This window comes from Eutrigla gurnardus, assembly GCF_963514095.1.
Source record: "Eutrigla gurnardus genome assembly, chromosome: 23".
NCBI lineage: Eukaryota > Metazoa > Chordata > Actinopteri > Perciformes > Triglidae > Eutrigla > Eutrigla gurnardus.
In genome coordinates, this window is record NC_139934.1 from 9,364,584 (window position 1) to 9,384,877 (window position 20,294).

General features: G+C 38.6%; 2 protein-coding genes across 2 annotated transcripts in view; one reads left to right on the forward strand and one right to left on the reverse strand.

Annotated features, from left to right (window-relative positions):
• The window catches only part of LOC311009209 (zeta-sarcoglycan-like), a 30,257-nt gene extending 26,657 nt beyond the window's left edge, over window positions 1-3,600 (forward strand). Inside the window, exons 7-8 of the mRNA XM_084003233.1 lie at window positions 2,166-2,289; window positions 2,834-3,600. Coding sequence (XP_083859359.1) covers window positions 2,166-2,289; window positions 2,834-3,025 — 316 coding nt within the window. The 3' untranslated portion in view covers window positions 3,026-3,600. The remainder of the gene's footprint in view (window positions 1-2,165; window positions 2,290-2,833) is intronic.
• Window positions 3,601-12,196: 8,596 nt separating this feature from the next.
• On the reverse strand, window positions 12,197-19,805 carry LOC311008785 (uncharacterized protein). The gene is made up of 18 exons (XM_084002679.1): window positions 19,634-19,805; window positions 19,420-19,442; window positions 18,360-18,444; window positions 18,021-18,253; window positions 17,834-17,914; window positions 17,679-17,747; window positions 17,405-17,590; window positions 16,933-17,100; window positions 16,769-16,832; window positions 16,558-16,648; window positions 16,314-16,455; window positions 15,614-15,718; window positions 15,289-15,388; window positions 14,834-15,083; window positions 14,190-14,264; window positions 14,004-14,106; window positions 13,492-13,607; window positions 12,197-13,057 (listed from the first exon to the last, which is right to left on the reverse strand). Exons 1-18 carry the CDS (start codon window positions 19,656-19,658, stop codon window positions 12,988-12,990), a joined length of 1,986 nt encoding a protein of 661 aa, XP_083858805.1. The 5' UTR covers window positions 19,659-19,805; the 3' UTR covers window positions 12,197-12,987.
• Window positions 19,806-20,294: the final 489 nt, after the last annotated feature.

Here is a 20,294-nt window from a genome sequence, read left to right on the forward strand (position 1 = left end):
TTAAAATTCATTGAAAACAGATTTGGGGAAGATGGGGGGAGAAAAATCAATTTGAAACGGTTATGAGTTATGAAAACAAATTCCACATTGATTGGCTCTTTCACTTATCTTTCCCTGTGTAAACAAATAGTCCACAGGAGGAAAATGCAAATTGCATTAGCCTCAGTGTTGCCGAAAGGTCAAATCAGCGGGTACAATTATGGGCTGTTTAGGAGCCATACTGGATTAGAATAATGAGAGGAGCTACTTGAACATAAACAGCGGCTTTAACAACACCGGTGGAGAAGTAGTTGGTATTACTAAGAACCAAAATACATTCATGCAGCGAGAGTCAAACAGAAATCTCTCAAAGATGGTTAGCTTTTTCAAATGTGAGACATTCTGTTTCTAGATGCCTCCCTGCCTTGGGTCTGTAACTTGGTCTTAATAGAGAGACTCTCCATTACAGATCTTGCTGTCTCTTCCCCCTCCATCTGCCCAAGGCTTGAGAACTACCTTTGCAAGGTGGTCCATATTTTTTTTCTTGAAAGCCAGATGCAGCAGTGTGGGCTTTTCTGGAGCATTTGAGACAGAGGGTGAATACAGGTATATTCAAACAGACAGTATGAGGGAAAAATGCTGTGTTTTGGACATTTAAAGCATGTAAACATGTTCCATTAGAAACCCAAAATGCATATATGAGCGTATAATTAGCATGATATGTTGCCTCTAATAGAACCTGTCAAAGTGCATTAGATTGCAGCTTCATTACTCGCTGCTCAATGAACTACTACCTTCATAGAACTGTAAGAAAGGAAGCCTGGGAGCAGTATTTCTTACAGCTAATCTCCAAAGAACACACTCCTACCGTACATCTCAATCCCAACAAATTGGAGGTAGAACAGTCTGACCAGAGCTAAGTGAGACCAAGTAGAGTGGTTCTCTTCTGCCAACCAGCATAACCCCATAATCTTGTTTAATACCACCAATCGGCCTGTAAACTCTCCTCCACCTGCTGCAGACGTTACTTCTCCATGACTGTGACAAAATGCTTATTCTTCTGAGAAAAGATGGACCATTATTGGGAAAACATCAGTCCTACCTCTGCAGTCGACCTCCCTTGCCCCTGCTTGGATGTGTTGGATTTATTTTTTTCAGACCCATACCACTGCAAGATCTTAGGAATAATGTGTCACTTACGATTTCCTTATCGAGTCATGTTGATATTAACCTGACAAAAAGATTTAAAGCAGCAATAGAGTCAATAACCATCATCAATAGCTCTCTGATCTCTGGAGTTGAACACAAGACATTTTAAAATGATGTGGTATAACTGCTGCCTCACAGATCTGGTTTAGATCCAGGTTAAAGAGAAATCAAACCTCTTACAGGAAGACTTTTCCTTAACAGCTGACACACTACACTACTGTGATGATGACATCTTTTTCATTGAGTTATTTTGTAGGTGTGTATATATTTGTGTATTTGTTTGTTTTTAGGGATGGGCAATAATGGCCTAATAATGAAATCTCAGATTTCTTTCAAATTTCATCTGATCGTTGATATTTTGATTGTTGTTTTTTGAAAACAAACCCACGAAAGGCAAATTAATTATTAACTTCACTTCAAAAAGAATTATTAAAAAAGTGTTGTGAAAAAGACTTAACATGTTATTCTGCTTGCACTGTGGCATGTTACAATGTAACATTTATTTACCCATAAACTACCGGAGTAGTTCCACACTGTAATTACCCAAGTTAAAGTGAAAATCGATTTACGTCCTAAACCATGAAATTCAAATTAATTGATGAAATTGATTTTTTTCCCCTCCCAGCTCTAGTATGTTTGTATGCACAGTATGTATCTGTGTCTAGTATGTATATACGTATCTTAAATAGTTTCCTCTTTTTGCAAAGTGCTCTAGAAATAAAACATATTTTTAATGTTCTGAAACCAATCATGTGATTGAATTCCATCGTCCTGCCCCAAAACAAGTAATGACAGATGGATGTTCCTACACTATGAGCTGAATAACAATCAATTTAACCTTGAACACATCGTGTCTTCTCAGCTGTTAAATTTTACTGGAAGGCGAGGTTTTGGTAATGCAAACATCATGACCATATATACAGAATTAATTAAATGAGTTCATGCAGTAGATCTCTGAGCTTGTCTTATCATTTCAGGCTGGAGTCTCCGACACGGACCCTGACCATGGAGGCTCCCAGAGGGGTGGAAGTGAGTGCAGCCAAGGGGCCGCTGAAGGTCAGCGGTCGGAAGGATCTACAGCTGGAGTCCACAGAGGGAGAGGTGAGGGTGATTAGAAGTGATGATGGGAGTTAAAGTTACCCTTTTTTATTAATTTGTATCTTCTTTAGTTTTCTCTAGTGCTAGTAACATTTGAATAACATACAATTAAGGCTGTTGAGACATGTCATATTCTACAAATTATTCATTTTTACTTGATCATGGTGCTAGATAAAAGGTTACGATTTCATCAAGTTATTATAACATCCCTGTCTGAAGGAGATTTTATGGGAATCCAACCCACAGTAGTCGAGACATTCCAGTTTGGGCTAAAGTGGCGGACAGACTCACTAACGCCAATACCATGGCTAAAAATCCACAATGTTTTGTAAGATAAAATATGTAATATAGAGTTGGAGTTCTTCCTTCATTTCTTATCCTAACTCACCAGATGAGTGCTGCTGTATTTCACTCCACCGGTCACATTGTATTTACTGATTGCATCAGTCATTTATCAAGTCGAGTTGATTATACATCACTTCAGGGCACCTCTGGCGATGTTATTTGAATGACTTCCAGCATGACTCAGATGTTTTTTTCCTCTCAGATACTTTTAGATGCCAAAACCATTCAGCTGGGTAGTCTCCCACTGGGCGTCTACACACCGCTGCCCAATCAGGCTTCCCAGGAGCAGGCCTCATACGAGGTGTGTGTCTGCCCCAGCGGCAAGATCTACTTGTCTCCTGCAGAGACCAGCTCCACCTGCCAGGCCATGAGTAACATCTGCCTCTGGAGCTGACCTCAGAGCAGTGTTGGTGATGGGGGACACCTCTAACATCTGCTTTGTGGCTGCTGAGACTGAGAATCCTCCGTTGGTACATTTTCGGGGAGAGGAACTTGTCACAAGCAGAGAAGGAGCTTGAACTCTGAGCTGAGTTCAAATCGGTACAGAAGCATCTGAGTCGACCGCCTGAAGTGGTCTGTTGAATGTGAGAACCACCAACAGTGTTTGAGGGGTAGAAGTCGGAGCAGCTCGCTGAAATCAGGAATAAGAACACGAACATTTCCACTACCTTATATTAGAGTCAGAGGACATCCTTTATTTTTCTATTTTAGGTTCATTGTAGACATGCAGTGACTGATTTCAAGATTCAGAAAGAAAAGATGAGAAAAGGTATAACCCAGGTGCCTTCGGACTTGAAAGAACTCCTATTGTGACTACTACTGAACCAGTCATTGCAATCAGATATAGTTAAAGGGTTTTAAAGTAGTAATGTTAGAAGCACAATTCTGTTGTTTATCTCCCCAAAAATTCAGATTTTTTTTTTAAACAAAGCTCAATACATATTTTATTTTTTTCCACTATGTTTTGCAGCTGTTAAATCTGAAATTAAACATGTTTTTATGTGACACACAAAGTCTTAACTGTGATTAAGAACAGTTAAAATGCATCCACATGCTGTTTTTAATGTCCAGGTTAAGTTTCACAGGACTTCTTCACTTTAAGGTAAATATTCTACCTTTTCTGGATGATGTTAATACTACAACATGAAATAATTAGGCGAGAAAACTATCTCACAAGAAGGTCCATTTAGAAGCTGGTATGTGGCTTTGAAGCATATTAAATTAACTTGAACAGCTTGCGCAGTTGTCATTGAATTGTAGATGTTCAAATTTCTGTTGAGAAAATAGTCTCACAAGTTCTATTTAGTAGACATTCTGTAGTTTCCAATAGACTACAATCAAAGAACTACATCTCCATAACATCTGGCATAACTTAAAATGCTGATAAGAATCAAGTGTTACGTCCAAAAGCTTTAGAGCAGCTACTTAATGGACCTTGTGATGAGTGTTTTTTAAACATTATAACCAAGTTAATTATTTCAGTTTTACTCAGTAATTTGTTTATCTTGCATCTTTTTATTTTGTGATGTCTACTTGCTAAATTTACAGAAAATGTTCTCATTTAAAATGACCTTCTAGTAACTCTCACTTCCCTCCGAGGCAGTGATCAACTGGAGTTTGACTCGAGGAGCTTGCTGACCTTGGCACTGCAGCGGAGAACGAGGCAGGCAGCCGTATGTCAGCAGGGTTGCTGAGGTACAAAGCCTCGCTCCACTCCACTTCCTCATCCTCCATCATGGCCCTGCACCGGAGACAGACCGCTTTGGTAAGAGCCATGATGGCATTCTAACAAGAGCTTAGTGAGCAGGTAGCAGACAGGGCGGCTGAGTTTTCTTTAAGTGGCATTGTGTTGTTTTTCCTGCTTAAAAGATGCATTGAGAAGATGTGAAGGTAATATCACCATAAATAAATAAAAGTAAATTGGGCCTACACAAAAGTGTTAATTGAGATGCTGCGCATTCAAATTGCATTGTGCCACATATTGTATTGATGCTTTTCCAGCCAAATGAAGAGACAAATCAATCAAATCATAATGTAAAAAAAACGAATTGCATTCGATTAAACTTCTAAATGATTCAGCCCAATGTCTGTAATTGGTGAAACAGAGCCATTACGGATGCTGTGAATGAGAAGGAATGTGATGTATCTACCAGGAAAACAAAAACTAGAGTCAGGGGTCTGTTGACATTGTTTTGACACTACAGAAGTACACTAAACAGACCAAAGATCAATTAAACTGAATCACTGAGAAGCCCCAAAATTCTTAAGGTATCATATCAGGATGCCGATTGTATAACCAAATTTCTCGTCTCTGCTTTACAATCAGTAACGGTAGCGGTCAGTAAAAATATATGCATTTTGGAATTCCTTCTAAATGCATTTATTCAGTCCATTGTACCGCAGCACCACAGAAATGTTTCTCAGGAAGAGAGAGCATTAAGTTATACAGCACTCGGTACAACATTGGAAAAGGAGATAAAGTGACTCAAACCTAGCTATCACCTGGTGTATTACCCTTCTGTTGGCATGCATCCTATACGGGAACGTGGTGGAAGCTCGATCATTATAAGACTTTCCTTGGCCCCAGGCAATCCTGACAGAACTGGCCCGAGGAGAGTGTTTAAGACAGGGTTAAGAAGGGATAATATCGTAGTCTGCTGCTGCACAGTCACAGCCGGGTACGCACCACAAGTTTTCTGTCTCTAATTAAGCCCAAAGTTGTCACAAAAATGCCAAATCAATATGCTAGAACTACTTCAGTGGTTGAATGTTGATTTCCTTTTCCGAAAAATGTGGAATGGTTCCGCACAGTGTGAGCATGTTGTTTGGGGAAAGTTAATATATCGTAAAAATGTTGTAAAAAATGATTAAAAAGCCTTAAAAACACTTGGAACCGTAGGTCAAGAACAGTCTGTGTAGTGAGTCCAAAACAACCATAAAAAGCCATATTCAAATTTTTCGGGGAAAAAATTGGAAAAAAAAGTCATACCCTACTATAGTATGTCGAATATTCACAAATAAAGGCACCCGACAAAATTAATAAAATATTGTTTAAAACAATTTAAAAAGTCATAAAAATCCCACATCCACACCTACGGACAATTTGGAGTGATCAATTAACCTTTCCCCATCCTGCATGTCTTTGGACTTCAGAGGTCGCTGGAGAGAACACACATTTACACAGGGAGAACATGCAAACTCTACACAGAAGGAACCTGAACCCATCCCAGGGAATCGAACCCAGGAGGCGACAGTGCTACCCACTACACCACCATGAAGCCCAAGTCAAAGTATAGTATGTCGAAAATTGACATAAAATTAAGCCACCCGACAAAAATAATAATATATTGTAAAAAAAGAATGTTAAAAAGTCATGAAAATCCTTCGTATCGTGGGGGAAGCATAGCCTGAGTGTAGGAAGTCCAAAACAATCTTAAAATGCCATAATCAAATTTTTTCGGGGAGAAAATTGAAAAAAAAAAGACACCCGACAAAATTCATAAAGAATTCTAAAAAAAACATTAAAAAGTCACAGAAATCCTTCGTATTGTGGGGCAAGCATAGTCTGAGTGTAGGGAGTCCAAAACAACCATAAAATGCCATTTTCTAATTTTTGGGGGAAAAAAGTCATACTTTGATTGATGATTTAGAAGTCATAACATATGCTCATATATCCCCTGTCAATCAAAGTCTGAGTGTAGTGAGTGCAAATAAGTCGTGAAAATGCTAAGCCGTGGCTTGCAGGTCGTTGAGTGGTTAGAGTACATGCCACTACCTATGTACACATATATGCAGACGACACTGGTTCGAATCCCAACTGGAGGGTGTTTGCTGAATGTCTCGTCCCACTCTCTGTCCCATGTTTCCTCTCTGTCCACTGCTAAATAAAAAGGTGTCTATGCCATGAGAAAATCTTAAAAAAAAGCCTCACTCATTTTTTTCACAAAAAAAAAGTCATGTCGAAGTCAAGTTTAAAAGTCATAACATATGCTCGTATATCCCCTGTCAATCAAAGTCCGAGTGTACTGAGTGCAAAACAGGCATAAAAAGGCTTAGTCATATTTTTGAAAAAAGTCATAGGCTACTAACTCACGAAAAAGTCAATCAAGATAAATTCATAAAAAATATGAAAATGTCATAAAAATCGCTCGTATCGCTTGTCGCGCCAAGTCTGAGTGTAGTGAGTCCAAAACAGGCATAAAAAGCCATTGTCAAATTTTTCAGGGGAAAAAAAAGTCATACTAGCATGTCGAAAAAAAAATGAAAAATCGACAAAATTCATAAAATGTTGTAAAAATGATTTAAAAGTCATAACATATGCTTGTATATCGCGTGTCAATCAAAGTCTGAGTGTATCGAGGTCAAATAAGTCGTGAAAAGGCTAAGCCGTGGCTTGCAGGTGGTTGAGTGGTTAGAGTACATGCCACTACCTATGTACACATATATGCAGACGACACTGGTTCGAATCCCAACTGGAGGGTGTTTGCTGAATGTCTCGTCCCACTCTCTGTCCCATGTTTCCTCTCTGTCCACTGCTAAATAAAAAGGTGTCTATGCCATGAGAAAATCTTAAAAAAAAGCCTCACTCATTTTTTTCACAAAAAAAAAGTCATGTCGAAGTCAAGTTTAAAAGTCATAACATATGCTCGTATATCCCTGTCAATCAAAGTCCGAGTGTACTGAGTGCAAAACAGGCATAAAAAGGCTTAGTCATATTTTTCGAAAAAAGTCATAGGCTACTAACTCACGAAAAAGTAAATCAAGATAAATTCATAAAAAATATTAAAATGTCATAAAAATCGCTCGTATCGCTTGTCGCGCCAAGTCTGAGTGTAGTGAGTCCAAAACAGGCATAAAAAGCCATTGTCAAATTTTTCAGGGGAAAAAAAAGTCATACTATAGCATGTCGAAAAAAAAGTGAAAAATCGACAAAATTCATAAAATGTTGTAAAAATTATTTAAAAGTCATAACATATGCTTGTATATTGCGTGTCAATCAAAGTCTGAGTGTATTGAGGTCAAATAAGTCATGGAAAGGCTAAGCCATGGCTTGCAGGTGGTTGAGTGGTTAGAGCACATGCCACTACCTATGTACACATATATGCAGACGACACCGGTTCGAATCCCAACTGGAGGGTGTTTGCTGAATGTCTCGTCCCCCTCTCTCTCCCATGATTCCTTTCAGTCCACTGCTAAATAAAAAGGTGTCTATGCCAGGAGAGAATCTTAAAAAAAAAAGCCTCACTCGTTTTTTTTTTTCGAAAAAAAGTCATACTATAGCATTTTGAAAACTCACGAAAAAGTCAATCAAGAAAAATTCATAAAAAATATGAAAATGTCATAAAAATCGCTCGTATCGCTTGTCGCGCCAAGTCTGAGTGTAGTGAGTCCAAAACAGGCATAAAAAGCCATGGTCAAATTTTTCGGGGGAAGAAAAAGTCATACTATAGCATGTTGAAAACTCACGAAAAGGTCAATCAAGATAAATTCATAAAAAATATGAAAATGTCATAAAAATCGCTCGTATCGCTTGTCGCGCCAAGTCTGAGTGAAGTGAGTCCAAAACAGGCATAAAAAGCCATGGTCAAATTTTTCGGGGGAAGAAAAAGTCATACTATAGCATGTTGAAAACTCACGAAAAGGTCAATCAAGATAAATTCATAAAAAATATGAAAATGTCATAAAAATCGCTCGTATCGCTTGTCGCGCCAAGTCTGAGTGTAGTGAGTCCAAAACAGGCATAAAAAGCCATTGTCAAATTTTTCACGGGAAAAAAAAGTCATACTATAGCATGTTGAAAAAAAAGTGAAAAATCAACAAAATTCATAAAATGTTGTAAAAATTATTTAAAAGTCATAACCTATGCTTGTGTATCGCGTGTCAAGCATAGTCTGAGTATAGTGAGTGCAAATAAGTCGTGAAAATGCTAAGCCATGCCTTGCAGGTGGTTGAGTGGTTAGAGTACATGTCACTACCTATGTACACATATATGCAGACGACACCAGTTCAAATCCCAACTATTCAATTAAATTTTATTTAAGTGTCAAATCACAACAGAAGTCATCTCAGGACACTTAACACATTGAGCAGGTATAGAATACGCTCAAAATATCAAGAGTCAACACAATTTCAAAGTCCCAACAACACCCAGGGGCAAGCGTTACAGCGACAGTGGCGAGAAAAAACTGTCTTAATAGGCTTTTAGGCAGAAATCTCGTGCAGCCCAGGCCCTTAGGTTCGACTTGCATTTGGTGTTGGTAGTATAGTAGTAGTAGCATTAACAGTAGTGGTGGTATTAACAGAAGCAATAGTATCAACAGTAGTAGTCCATGGCAGCAGGCACAGCCACGCCGAGATGGATCCATCCCAACCACGTCGCCGTAGACCAAAAAGCAGGAGTAGTTGAGCAGTCACACAGCGGGCAGGTGGAGCTAGAATGTGGTGTTTCCAGCGTCAGAACAGTTAGCAGTCTGCATCGGTCAGGACCTCAGTGGACTCTGCTGGACCAGAAAGAACAGCTGGAGGGTGTTTGCTGAATGTCTCGTCCCCCTCTCTCTCCCATGTTTCCTTTCTGTCCACTGCTAAATAAAACGGCGTCTATGCCAGGAGAACATCTTAAAAAAAAAGCCTCACTCATTTTTTTCACCAAAAAAAAAGTCATACTATAGCATGTTGAAAACTCACGAAAAAGTCAATCAAGATAAATTCATAAAAAATATTAAAATGTCATAAAAATCGCTTGTCGCGCCAAGTCTGAGTGTAGTGAGTCCAAAACAGGCATAAAAAGCCATGGTCAAATTTTTAGAAGAAAAAAAAAGTCATACTATAGCATGTCGAAAAAAAAGGGAAAAATCGACAAAATTCATAAAATGTTGTAAAAATGATTTAAAAGTCATAACCTATGCTTGTGTATCGCGTGTCAAGCATAGTCTGAGTATAGTGAGTGCAAATAAGTCGTGAAAATGCTAAGCCATGCCTTGCAGGTGGTTGAGTGGTTAGAGTACATGTCACTACCTATGTACACATATATGCAGACGACACCAGTTCGAATCCCAACTATTCAATTAAATTTTATTTATAGTGTCAAATCACAACAGAAGTCATCTCAGGACACTTAACACATATAAAAAATATGAAAATGTCATAAAAATCGCTTGTATCGCTTGTACCGCCAAGTCTGAGTGTAGTGAGTCCAAAAGAGGCATAAAAAGCCATGGTCAAATTTTTAGAAGAAAAAAAAAGTCATACTATAGCATGTCGAAAAAAGGTGAAAAATCGACAAAACTCATAAAATGTTGTAAAAATGATTTAAAAGTCATAACATGTGCTCGTATATCCCCTGTCAATCAAAGTCCGAGTGTACTGAATGCAAAACAGGCATAAAAAGGCTTAGTCATATTTTTCGAAAAAAGGTCATACTATATGTGGAAAATTCACAAAAAAAGAAACCTGACAAAATTAATAAAATATTGTAAAAAATATATTAAAAAAGTCACAAAAATCCTTTGTATCGTGGGTCAAGCACAGTCTGAGTGTAGGGAGTCTAAAACAATCATAAAAAGCCATAGTATAGCATGTTGAATATTTACAAAAAAGATTAAAAGGATTCATTATCATATGCACAGTAAAGATTCCCTGTACAAAGGAATCCTTCATTTGCTGTCCACAGAATGACAATGTAACATCCGAGTATAAAAATAGATAAATAGTTTAACAACAAGTAATTTTGTAGGCAATATGTGAGACAAATAAAACAATGTAAATGTAAACATAGTGCATTTGTGCAAACTGTGCAGTTATAAAAGGTAGTCCTGATTGTACTCTAATCGGCTGTTTAAGAGTCTGATGACAGTGGGGAAGAAAGAGTTCTTTAGGTTAGTGGTCCTGCATTTCACACTTCTGTACGTCCGGCCTGAGGGCAGAAGTGTGAACAGTCCGTGCTGGGGGTGGTCTCTGATGCTGGAGGCAGCTCTGCTCTGGACTCTGCAGAGAGGGCAGTGGAGTCCAGGGGCCTCATTTATAAAACTGTGCGTAGGATCCTAACTAAAAGTGTATGTACACCCAAAAGCCAAAGTTGGCGTACGCCAAAAAAAAAAGGCAGATTTATAAAACCGTGCGTACGCACACCTGTAAACAATGTTCCCTTTATAAATCACAGATCCTGAATGCTGATCTGGCATGGAATTGTTCTCGGTGCGGTGAATCATGGTGACGGGCCAGAAAAGAGCAAAAAACGCAACTTATCGTAAAATGAATTTGAGACACTTGAGGAGGTGGAGGCCCGGAAAAACATTTTATTTAGTGGTCACAGCAGTGGGATAACAAAAAAAAAAAAAAAAACAGTGCGGTTGGCAATACATTGCTGCCACAGTCAACGCAAAGTGTCGACAAAATTCATAGAATGTTTTAAATAATGATTAAAAAGTCATAGTATTTTACATCAAGCTAAGTCTGAGTGTAATAAGTCCAAAACAGTCATAAAAAGCCATAGTCAAATTTCTATATAAAAAAAAAATTAATAGTATAATATGCAGTTATTTCATGAAAAAGGTCAGACGACAAAATTCATAAAATGTTGGGAAAAGGGATTAAAAAGCTGTTAAGCTTTGAAACATTTGGAAAGTTTTGTCTATGTGGTTAAAATGACTCATTCTTGTCAAAAACGAAGGACCATATTAGGTTAGTCTAGCAGTCTTGTTTCTGAGACCTTATAAATTGACATCACTAAATTCACAGATTGCCTCATGGTTGATGTTGGGACATCGAAAGCTACATAAACTTTTCTCTCATTCTACTTCATGTAAAATGTTATGCATTGGTAGCCTCAGTTTTGCATCTCCCATGCCTATAATGTAGCGTTAACCAGCACTGCTCATTACTTCAGTTTCATATTAAGTCACAGGAAAGCCTGTACATTAAATTAAGGCGAGCGCTGCTGTTGCAGGATCTGCAGAAGTGCATGGTTTACAGCTCAGGACTTCCATCTCAGCATGTGATAATGGTATGTTTATTTAAATAATATTGTGCTGTAATAGTAAGTTTCCATCAAATAGGAATTGTTTTTTCACACAGCAATACATATTTGTAAAAATCTCAAAGTTGCGTGTTCACTCCAGATCCAATTCTTTGCTTGTGCTGCCATCTATTGGCTTGTAGACATCAGTATTTTAAACATAATTTTGTTAAGGGTCCAAGTGTCAAAATCTGTTTTTCATTTATATATAAACTGCTCATGTGGTGTGTATGGAATGAAGGTCCATCAAAATTATACATTTCTGATTAACCATTCATTGTTATCCAAACATTTAAATCTGTGAATGAATGGAACCTGGAACCCTGTCAGAGCGCTTTGAGTCTCCTGGAAAAAGCGCCATACAAATTGAATTCATTATCATTATTATTATTATTATTATTATTATTAATAAATCTGAAGTATGAGCTGGGGGTTTGGGGCAAAATATAGCCAGAAGCTGCCATATGTCCTTTGCGCTTAAAGTGCAGTAATCAATATATATTCTGGGCCCCCTAATCATTAAAGACCACGTCTAAATAATGAATACGCAAATCAGAATTTGAAAGAACTTTTTATTCTTGAATTAAGAAGACAAACTCCATAATCAATGATGAACAAAATAAGCCATTCCAGGATCAACCACTGAACTGCAACTTTCAAGTCATCTTATGGATGAAAATGATCCATGAGCAATAAACAGTGATTACATGGACAAACATAATAATTCTGGTTGTATTATAGAGGTTTACTTTATAGCAAGGCTTGTGAATAATGTAGATAATTTAAATTTAGTCATAAATGTGAGGTGTGTCATTGTAAAGTTCAGAAAACATATAGTCAACTTAATTAAAATATGGCAATAATGATTCCTACACCTGTGTCTGTATAGCAAAACAAAACAAATGAAAAGCTAAATCATCTTTAAAGCCTATAATCTAGAATTCTAGGGCTGGTGGCAAATACCATAAATTTGAATACCCTACCACCATTTTGCTCAGCTGTGTTTACAGTCTAGCATTATCTAAAAATGAAATATGTAATAAACTCTGGTATTCCTGACAATTACATTTTACCAGCCTCAAACTCTTGGCACAAAGTTGCATTTGTCAATACCTGGAATTATCAGCGAATATACATCTCGTAATTAAAAATATAAAACATTTTCTTTTGGTAGGTCATTTTCACTTAATATCCCTTCTTAAAAAAAAATCTGCCAAATAAGCATAATTCTGTGGTCCACTAAAAATACTGATAATCCTTTAAAACCCTGTAGATACAAGTGATCAATGTGCACTAGGCAGTATATGTGATTATGCTTTTATTGAGAAGGTCAGTCAGACCTTTCAGTACTTCTGGTACCAGGGTGGGAGCGGTCTGTAATGGCGAGGTCTCCAGGGTCCGTAATCGTCTTGCCTGTAACCAGTGGATTAGAAGAGGTGTTAGTCATTTACATTCAGCTGGCAGATTTTTCCTCACACATCTCCAGAATGACAACATATACATTAGAATGTTTGTCGAGTTCAGCTCTCCGCCGTGAAACTGATTCGTAAACACATTCTAGGCTCGAGCTCCTCACTCTGCAACTGGTTTTTAGACTTCTTCACTGACGGATCCCCAGGAAGGTCCTCCTCTACACCCCCCCCCCACCCCCGAAACAATGCGACTTCATAGAGAAGATCAACAATCTTCACACAGCACAGAACTGCCAGACAGATGGGTAAGAATTAGTTGCACAGACGAGAATACTGTCAACCATCTCACTTTACTCTAAAGAAAGCCGATACGCACATTCCCTTAAATGTTGTATTATTCCTTTAAAACCAACGTTATGCTATACAAGCACTCACCCATAATCCTCTTCTTCCACGTCATCAGCTTTGAGGGCCGATCTGGAAATCCCCATGCCACGTGGAATCCTGTCTGGATACCTCACAGCGATCTTCATGCCGTTCAGCTCGGAGCCCTGGAGAATGCAACAAAGATCACAAAAAAATTATTGTTAGGAGTTTCAAAATATACATTTGACAGTTACACTGATTTCTGGATGGTTGAAATTATTTTGGGGGATTTCTGGTAAAAAAAAAAAGAAATATTCTGGAGTTCAGACTTCAATACTGCTGCAATTCTGTCAAAGCTGTAGTCCTGAATAAGGAACCCTCTTTGGCGTTAACAGAGAATCAAGTTTGTCGTTCCTATAAATACATACTTGAACTCAAAAAGTGATCTCTTATAGCAGAAACACAGAAAGGGAAGTGTGAAATATACAATGAAGACAAAAATGTCAGCCAATTACAAAATCTGAAAATGAAGCAGGCAGTCTGTAGTCACATTGGATTTAAAGCGTTCAGGGTGTACTTACATTCAAGGAATAGATTGCTTCATCACAAAACTCTTGTTTTGTAAAGTTTACAAAAGCACATCGTTTGGAAATCAGAAGCTTCACACTATAAACAACCCCGACCCTGCAAGAAAAGACGAGTGTAAGTCAACATGTATTATGCAACTCAAGTATCTAACTTCAAGGTCGAAACCAAAGCTTCCTTACTTGTTAAACACCTCGGTGATCACAGACTCGGTTACTGGGTTAACCAAGTTCCCCACCCAAACTGGAAACAGCTCCCTGTTGAAAAGAAAAAGAGGGGGATTGGTGTTCTTCAGTGATTTGTCAATTTGTCATGTTTTAAGAAACCATATTGTCAGTAAAAAACACACCGTTATAACTGCACTCCCTGCATGAATATAAGCAAGACTTTTGAAAAATCTAAGCAATTTCAGAGAGAAGCACACAGAAAAGGCTACAATATTGGTTGAAGTATATATCCAGGGTGTCAAATTGACTCAGCAGCAAAAAAACAGGTTAAAAAGATGAAGATAGAAGCTAAACATTTCAGATCGGTGTAAAATTGAACCGCCAAATCACCAATGCTTGTTCTTGCCGCCGACAGGTTGAGGTCATTACAGGTGCCTGACAACATTATGGAAAGGACACTACAGAGATCGACCCCGATGCCTGTGGTGGGTCCATAGGGTGGCGGCCCATGAGCCCAGACCTGGCCACAAAGCCACCAAATAACCACTCTTAACAGTAGTACTAATTACTATCGAGTATAAATATCTTGGTTAGCCTTTAAGTAATTCACAATATGACACCATGACATTTCACTGCTGTGCGACTGTATTTGTACTCACTGTGGTGGATCAATATCTTTATTGTTGGTCTTCATGGCCTGATTAGCAAAGGGCTTTGGTTGACTCTGGACATTCGACGTATGTTGAACTGGGTCTAAAGGTTTGTTTTTAAGCACTGGTTTGGGCGCATCGTGGGACTGAGGAGGATAAGGAGCAGCAGAAGAAGGGATTGTGTTGGCTGAGAGGACTGGTGAGACTCCGGTGAAATTTGCCATTTGAGCCGGTTGGGGAGTACCATTTCGAATAGATCCTGGAAAAAAAAACAAAGACAGATGTACACATACAATCAAGTAAATGTGGGTTTATCATACAAGCTGGTGATCCCTGGTATCATGTTCTCTTAAATGAAACTACGAGTTTAGGAAATACACCCTACACCGGTAAGCCACAACAATCATTTCCTCTGATGCATGGCAGCATTTAAATCTAATCCTCGTTAGTAAAACCACACTCACCAGGTTGATTGTTTAATTTGGAGAGCACCTCTATTGCCTTTTTTACGGTCCCATGAATAATTAACGCGTTTGAGCTCTGCTCTCGAGAGAAACCATACTCCTGAAACAGAACACAAAAATCCAGGTTCAAACCTTTTCAGTGAATACTTATCCATCCATGTGTATGCAATACTCAAATCACACATTTTGTGTGGTGGCGAGGTCTAAAATACACTTTAATAAAACGACTGATCTGAAAAACAATGTGTTTTTTGTTGATAATGTGTTTAAGTGGAGTACAGAACACATCCCCCCACCCAGCCAACACTATGTTACTGTTACACACCATTATTTGTGTTATCTGCACACGCATCAGTTCCTGGGCAGCTTCTGCACATGAACTGTCCAGCTTGAGAACCTCCCTGAAGGCCTGGGCCGCCTCGTCATACCTCTGGAGGAAGAATAAAGGGGGGGGGAAATTATGAGGACTAAATCAAAGTTCAGGCTCATTGCATGTCATACAGCTGGGGTAACCAGCCAAGGTATTTGTCATCAGTTAATGTTTACAGCAAGAGATAGTCAAAACAAGTCTGAGTAAATAATGTGACCCTGCACAGCTCAATGACACAAACTAATTCAATGCTGTTGCAACGAGGTTAAAGTGATCCCAAAGTCATTCCAACCTGAAATAGTGGGCGCAAATGAAACAATGTAAAAGCGAATGAAAAATAACCGACTTAGAAGTTAGTCGCAGCTGCAAAAACTGGTAAGATATGGATCATATTTAAGGGCTCAAACACTTCCCTACATACCATGGTTTCTATGTAATGGAGGAAATCTACACTAAATCTGAAGCTGGTGGGCTATTAGTGTGACAAAATTGTATTTTTGTATATAGTCAATGTATAAAACCTAAAAACAATATATCAACATTACGCATTGCATTAAGATCATTTCATTTTCCCCTAACAAGCTCATGTATCAACAGTGACTCAACTACTTTGTGACATTTATAAACGGGGGGGGACATATGGTAGACCATTTACCTTAAGACCAGCCAAAGCTCTGCCCCACCTAAACATGCCTTTAACCCAGCCTGGACACATGCTGAGAGACAACTCTGCATCTGTCAGCGCCTTCTCATATTCTTGCATCTTTTCAAAACAGAAGGAACGATTGCCGAACAGCCTGGGACAGAAAAAAACAGTTTAAGCATTGAATAAAATCCAGTGGTGCTGTATGCACCATCAACAAATGTACATTAAATGAAGTAAAGGGAAATGCGCTTACTTAAACTCTGTAGGATTGTACTTAATTGCATCCGTGAAATACTTCACAGCCAATTTAAAGTCTCCAGCACTTGCAACCCTATTTCCAATAACTATAGAAAAAAAAGGAAAAACTTCAGTTAAATTCTCATTAACATAATTTACATAATCCATACAGTATTTATCAACAAATTATGATGAGCCCATTTGTACATGAGATGGATGAAACGTACCTGCAAGATCAGTACTAATTTTGACATTATCCTGTAAAGTGGGGGTGCCAGAGGCTGCAGAATCCTGTTCAGACAGTAAGAGAGAAATGAGTAAAATCCAAATAATATGGTCAAATCTGTGGTCATCTCTGTTGAGAATGTGACTCGTATGCAGGATGCCTCACCTTCTTTTCAGGGTGTGGGTCTTCACTGGGCTTGTTAGGGACGGTTTTAGGTTTTTCTTTGACTGGGCTCTTTTTCTTCTCCCCCCTCTCAGACGGGGACTTCTGCTCCAATTTACGCCTAGCTATAAGAGCAGCTTTGCTCACAAATGTACTCGTCATGTCCAGTTCCTTAAAACGATATGAACAGACAGTTATTATTTGGTGCAATTTTGGAATTCCTGTTGGTAATTGTGGGTGGATTGCTTGTATTAGAAATTGTAATGGACTAAAGTTTGAATTAAATAAGACCGCAAAAATCCTTCCTCTTTTCCAGGGGAACACATCTCAGCACTTACAAAAATCATATTTTTTAATAAAATCCCAAACTTCTGTTGTTATTTCAGTTCAATATTTTTCAAAACAAACTTCTCTTTTTGTTTAACACTCTTTAAATGATAAGCATTTGAATTACAATGGGATGAGCAGTTGGTACCTCAGATTCGCCACAGTCATTTTTGGTGTCGGTATCTTCATCACTGGATTCGTTTTCACTGCTGTCACTGCTGTCTGTATCTTTTGCTGAAGCCGACTGCTTAACACTTGGAATGGTATGGTTTTTGGAGTCATCACTAACTGGTTTGCTCCCCTTTGATTGAGATTGCTGTGCATCATCGTTCCCCTATGAAACAGGGGAAAACTGTTAAAAAACTAAATGAAGGCATATTAGAGGCCTTTACAATACAGACAACGCATGCATTGATCATTACCTCTTCATTTCTTATAGGATTCTGTTTTTCATTCTCCAACTTCTCAAGCTGTTTTCTTTCCTTTCGTTTCTGTAGTGCGAGAATAGACATGATGAACACACAATTTGACAAGATTTCATTGATATGAAATTCATATTGGAAATTAAAGAACTGACCTGTTTCTTAAGTCGCTTCTTCTCAGCCTTTATTTTGAGTTTTCCTTCTTCTTCTAATAACCTGGCTCTTCTCTCAGAGTCCTAAAAGAGTTGCAAAAAAACATTGCAAGGATTTCAACCACTTGAACCCTGCGGGATCACTACACATCATACAAAAGCCGTCAATTTGGCAGAAAAATTAACTTACGCTCTCCTTTGCCGGAACTGTAACAGGGCGAGGAAGTTCATGAGATGAAGCGTTGTAATGCAGTGGGAGCTGATGAACCGAGCTGGATGGCCTCATATGGTTTAATCCTCTAGCACTACTCTTGTCAGAGAGCCTTGGGTATTCATGGAAATGGTCATAACCATGTGCCGAATTGTCAGTTCCATAATCGTCCTCATCTGTAACATCTTGCTCATCATTGTAGTCGATACCCGCTAGGAAAGAGAAAGTTTTACAGCTTTAAATTCCTGCAAAGCCTTACATTAAGTTCAAAGCAATTTCAGAAATAAAAAAACAGACGTGTGTGTGTCATATTCTTACCAATAAGGCCAAGTCTTACTATCCTTTGAAGACCAGGACGACTCTCAAACAAATCCACCACCCTATGCAAATCCAACACCCTATGCTAGACAGGAGAAAGAGAGAGACACCATCACATGTTAAACTACAGAAGGTTGGTGTCCAAAGCTCTGTGCCAGGGCTGAACAGGGCCTCGGTTGAACAATTACCGGCAGCAGTGCATCCTTAAGTTTCACTTTCATTCACTCATGGAAAGCTGACTCACTGTATCCACAATAGGCAAGCTACTCTCTTTGCATTGGCACATCCATAATCACATGCGAAGCCAAAAGGTATGGAGAGGACATCTAATATGGTGATATATTCTAAAAAGTAAAGAAGACCCTTAAAGTAGCGTGTTGTAGAAGAGTCTTTAACGATGCAGCATTTCATGTGAAAACACAAATCAAATTTGACAAAAAGCCTCAGGAGGAGAACCAAGGAAAAACTTTTTTTTAATTATTACTACTACTACAGGACCAAGAAGTCATTTTTAAGCTGTAACAGTGAATTAATCGTTTCCATTAAAGTAATGAGCAAATTTCTGGTAAAAAAAAGATTTTTGCACGATTCTTTATGTAGAAAATCAGTTGTACAGATTATAGTAAATAATAATAACTCAATTATTTATTTCAAAGCAGACGTCTCCAATTAATTAACACATGACTCGCAAAATGCCTGGAAGAAATATTAATGTCGTAATTCGCGGCCAACACACTCGCTGTTCAATTGTTGAATTGAATTGATTGTAAACGTAGCAAAGCCTTTTACGTTTGTTAAAACATAATCACATCGTCAATGTTGGCCGACGTTGCGCACCTTTGAATGCAGCATGTGTAAACAGGGATCGTGAGACTGAAGGTTAGCCTGCTGAATCTACTACTAGCTTTATACAGGTTACATTGAGTACATATCCCCACGCTGAGAGCAGTGTCCCCTCCGTGTTAGGTGCATTAACGCCACCCAGAATCCGACAAGCCAACATGGGGCGCCGACGTCACTGTGTCCGAAAGCTACGGAAAGTTTAAAAATGTGTACTTACGATGTTTCGGATATCCGTAAAATCTGCAAAAAAAAAGGGGAGAAGACAGGAAAACAATGTTATATCGTGTCGAATGAGCGTTAAATCCAACCAACAGCGTTATTCAATGATGTATCGGTCTTTAGCTGTAGCTAACGCCGAACCAGGACGACCGAGCTGGCTTGCTAGCTGAACTAGCGCTAACTTTTTAGAAGAGGCTAATAAGCATTCTTACCGGCCTCGTCTCTATATATATCCATATTCAGTTACGTATGTCCTCCCGCAGCCTCATATGCTGGCACATTCGAGTTAAGTGCGCATTGAATTGCGTTAATATAAAGCTAATGTTAGCAGCCTCTAACTTTCGCACCGTGCATTGTTTCCGCGCTCTCAACTACTTTGGCTGCATCACGTGACCGGAGAGAACTGTTTTTTGCAGTCTTCTTCTACGCATGCGCGTTGTGACGCCACCACCTGTCGCGCGCATGCGCCTACAGCTGTGTTCTGCGTAACTCCCAATTATATTACTTCAACTAGATTAATATACTTTGACCGGAAATATTTAATTTCATAGGCACTTCATGCAAATTGCCCTTTTGTGGTTTTCCTACCTTCATGAATGCCTCTCATGCTGATGTAACATTTAAACTTCCCAGAGGGCCAGTAAAGTCGGATCTGGCAGGTTGTATCGTCATGATTCATGCACATAAGTGGTGGGAAAGTCAATTGCTTTACCAGTCCTAATGAAATTGAAAATAAAGTCTCATAGACAATTTAAGATCATACTCATCATTTAATGCATCACCCACACATTCTTCTTTCATATCACATAATTTGCTCCATTAACGTAAATGGGAAAATATTAACATCATTGATTAAAGAAAAACGGTTGAATA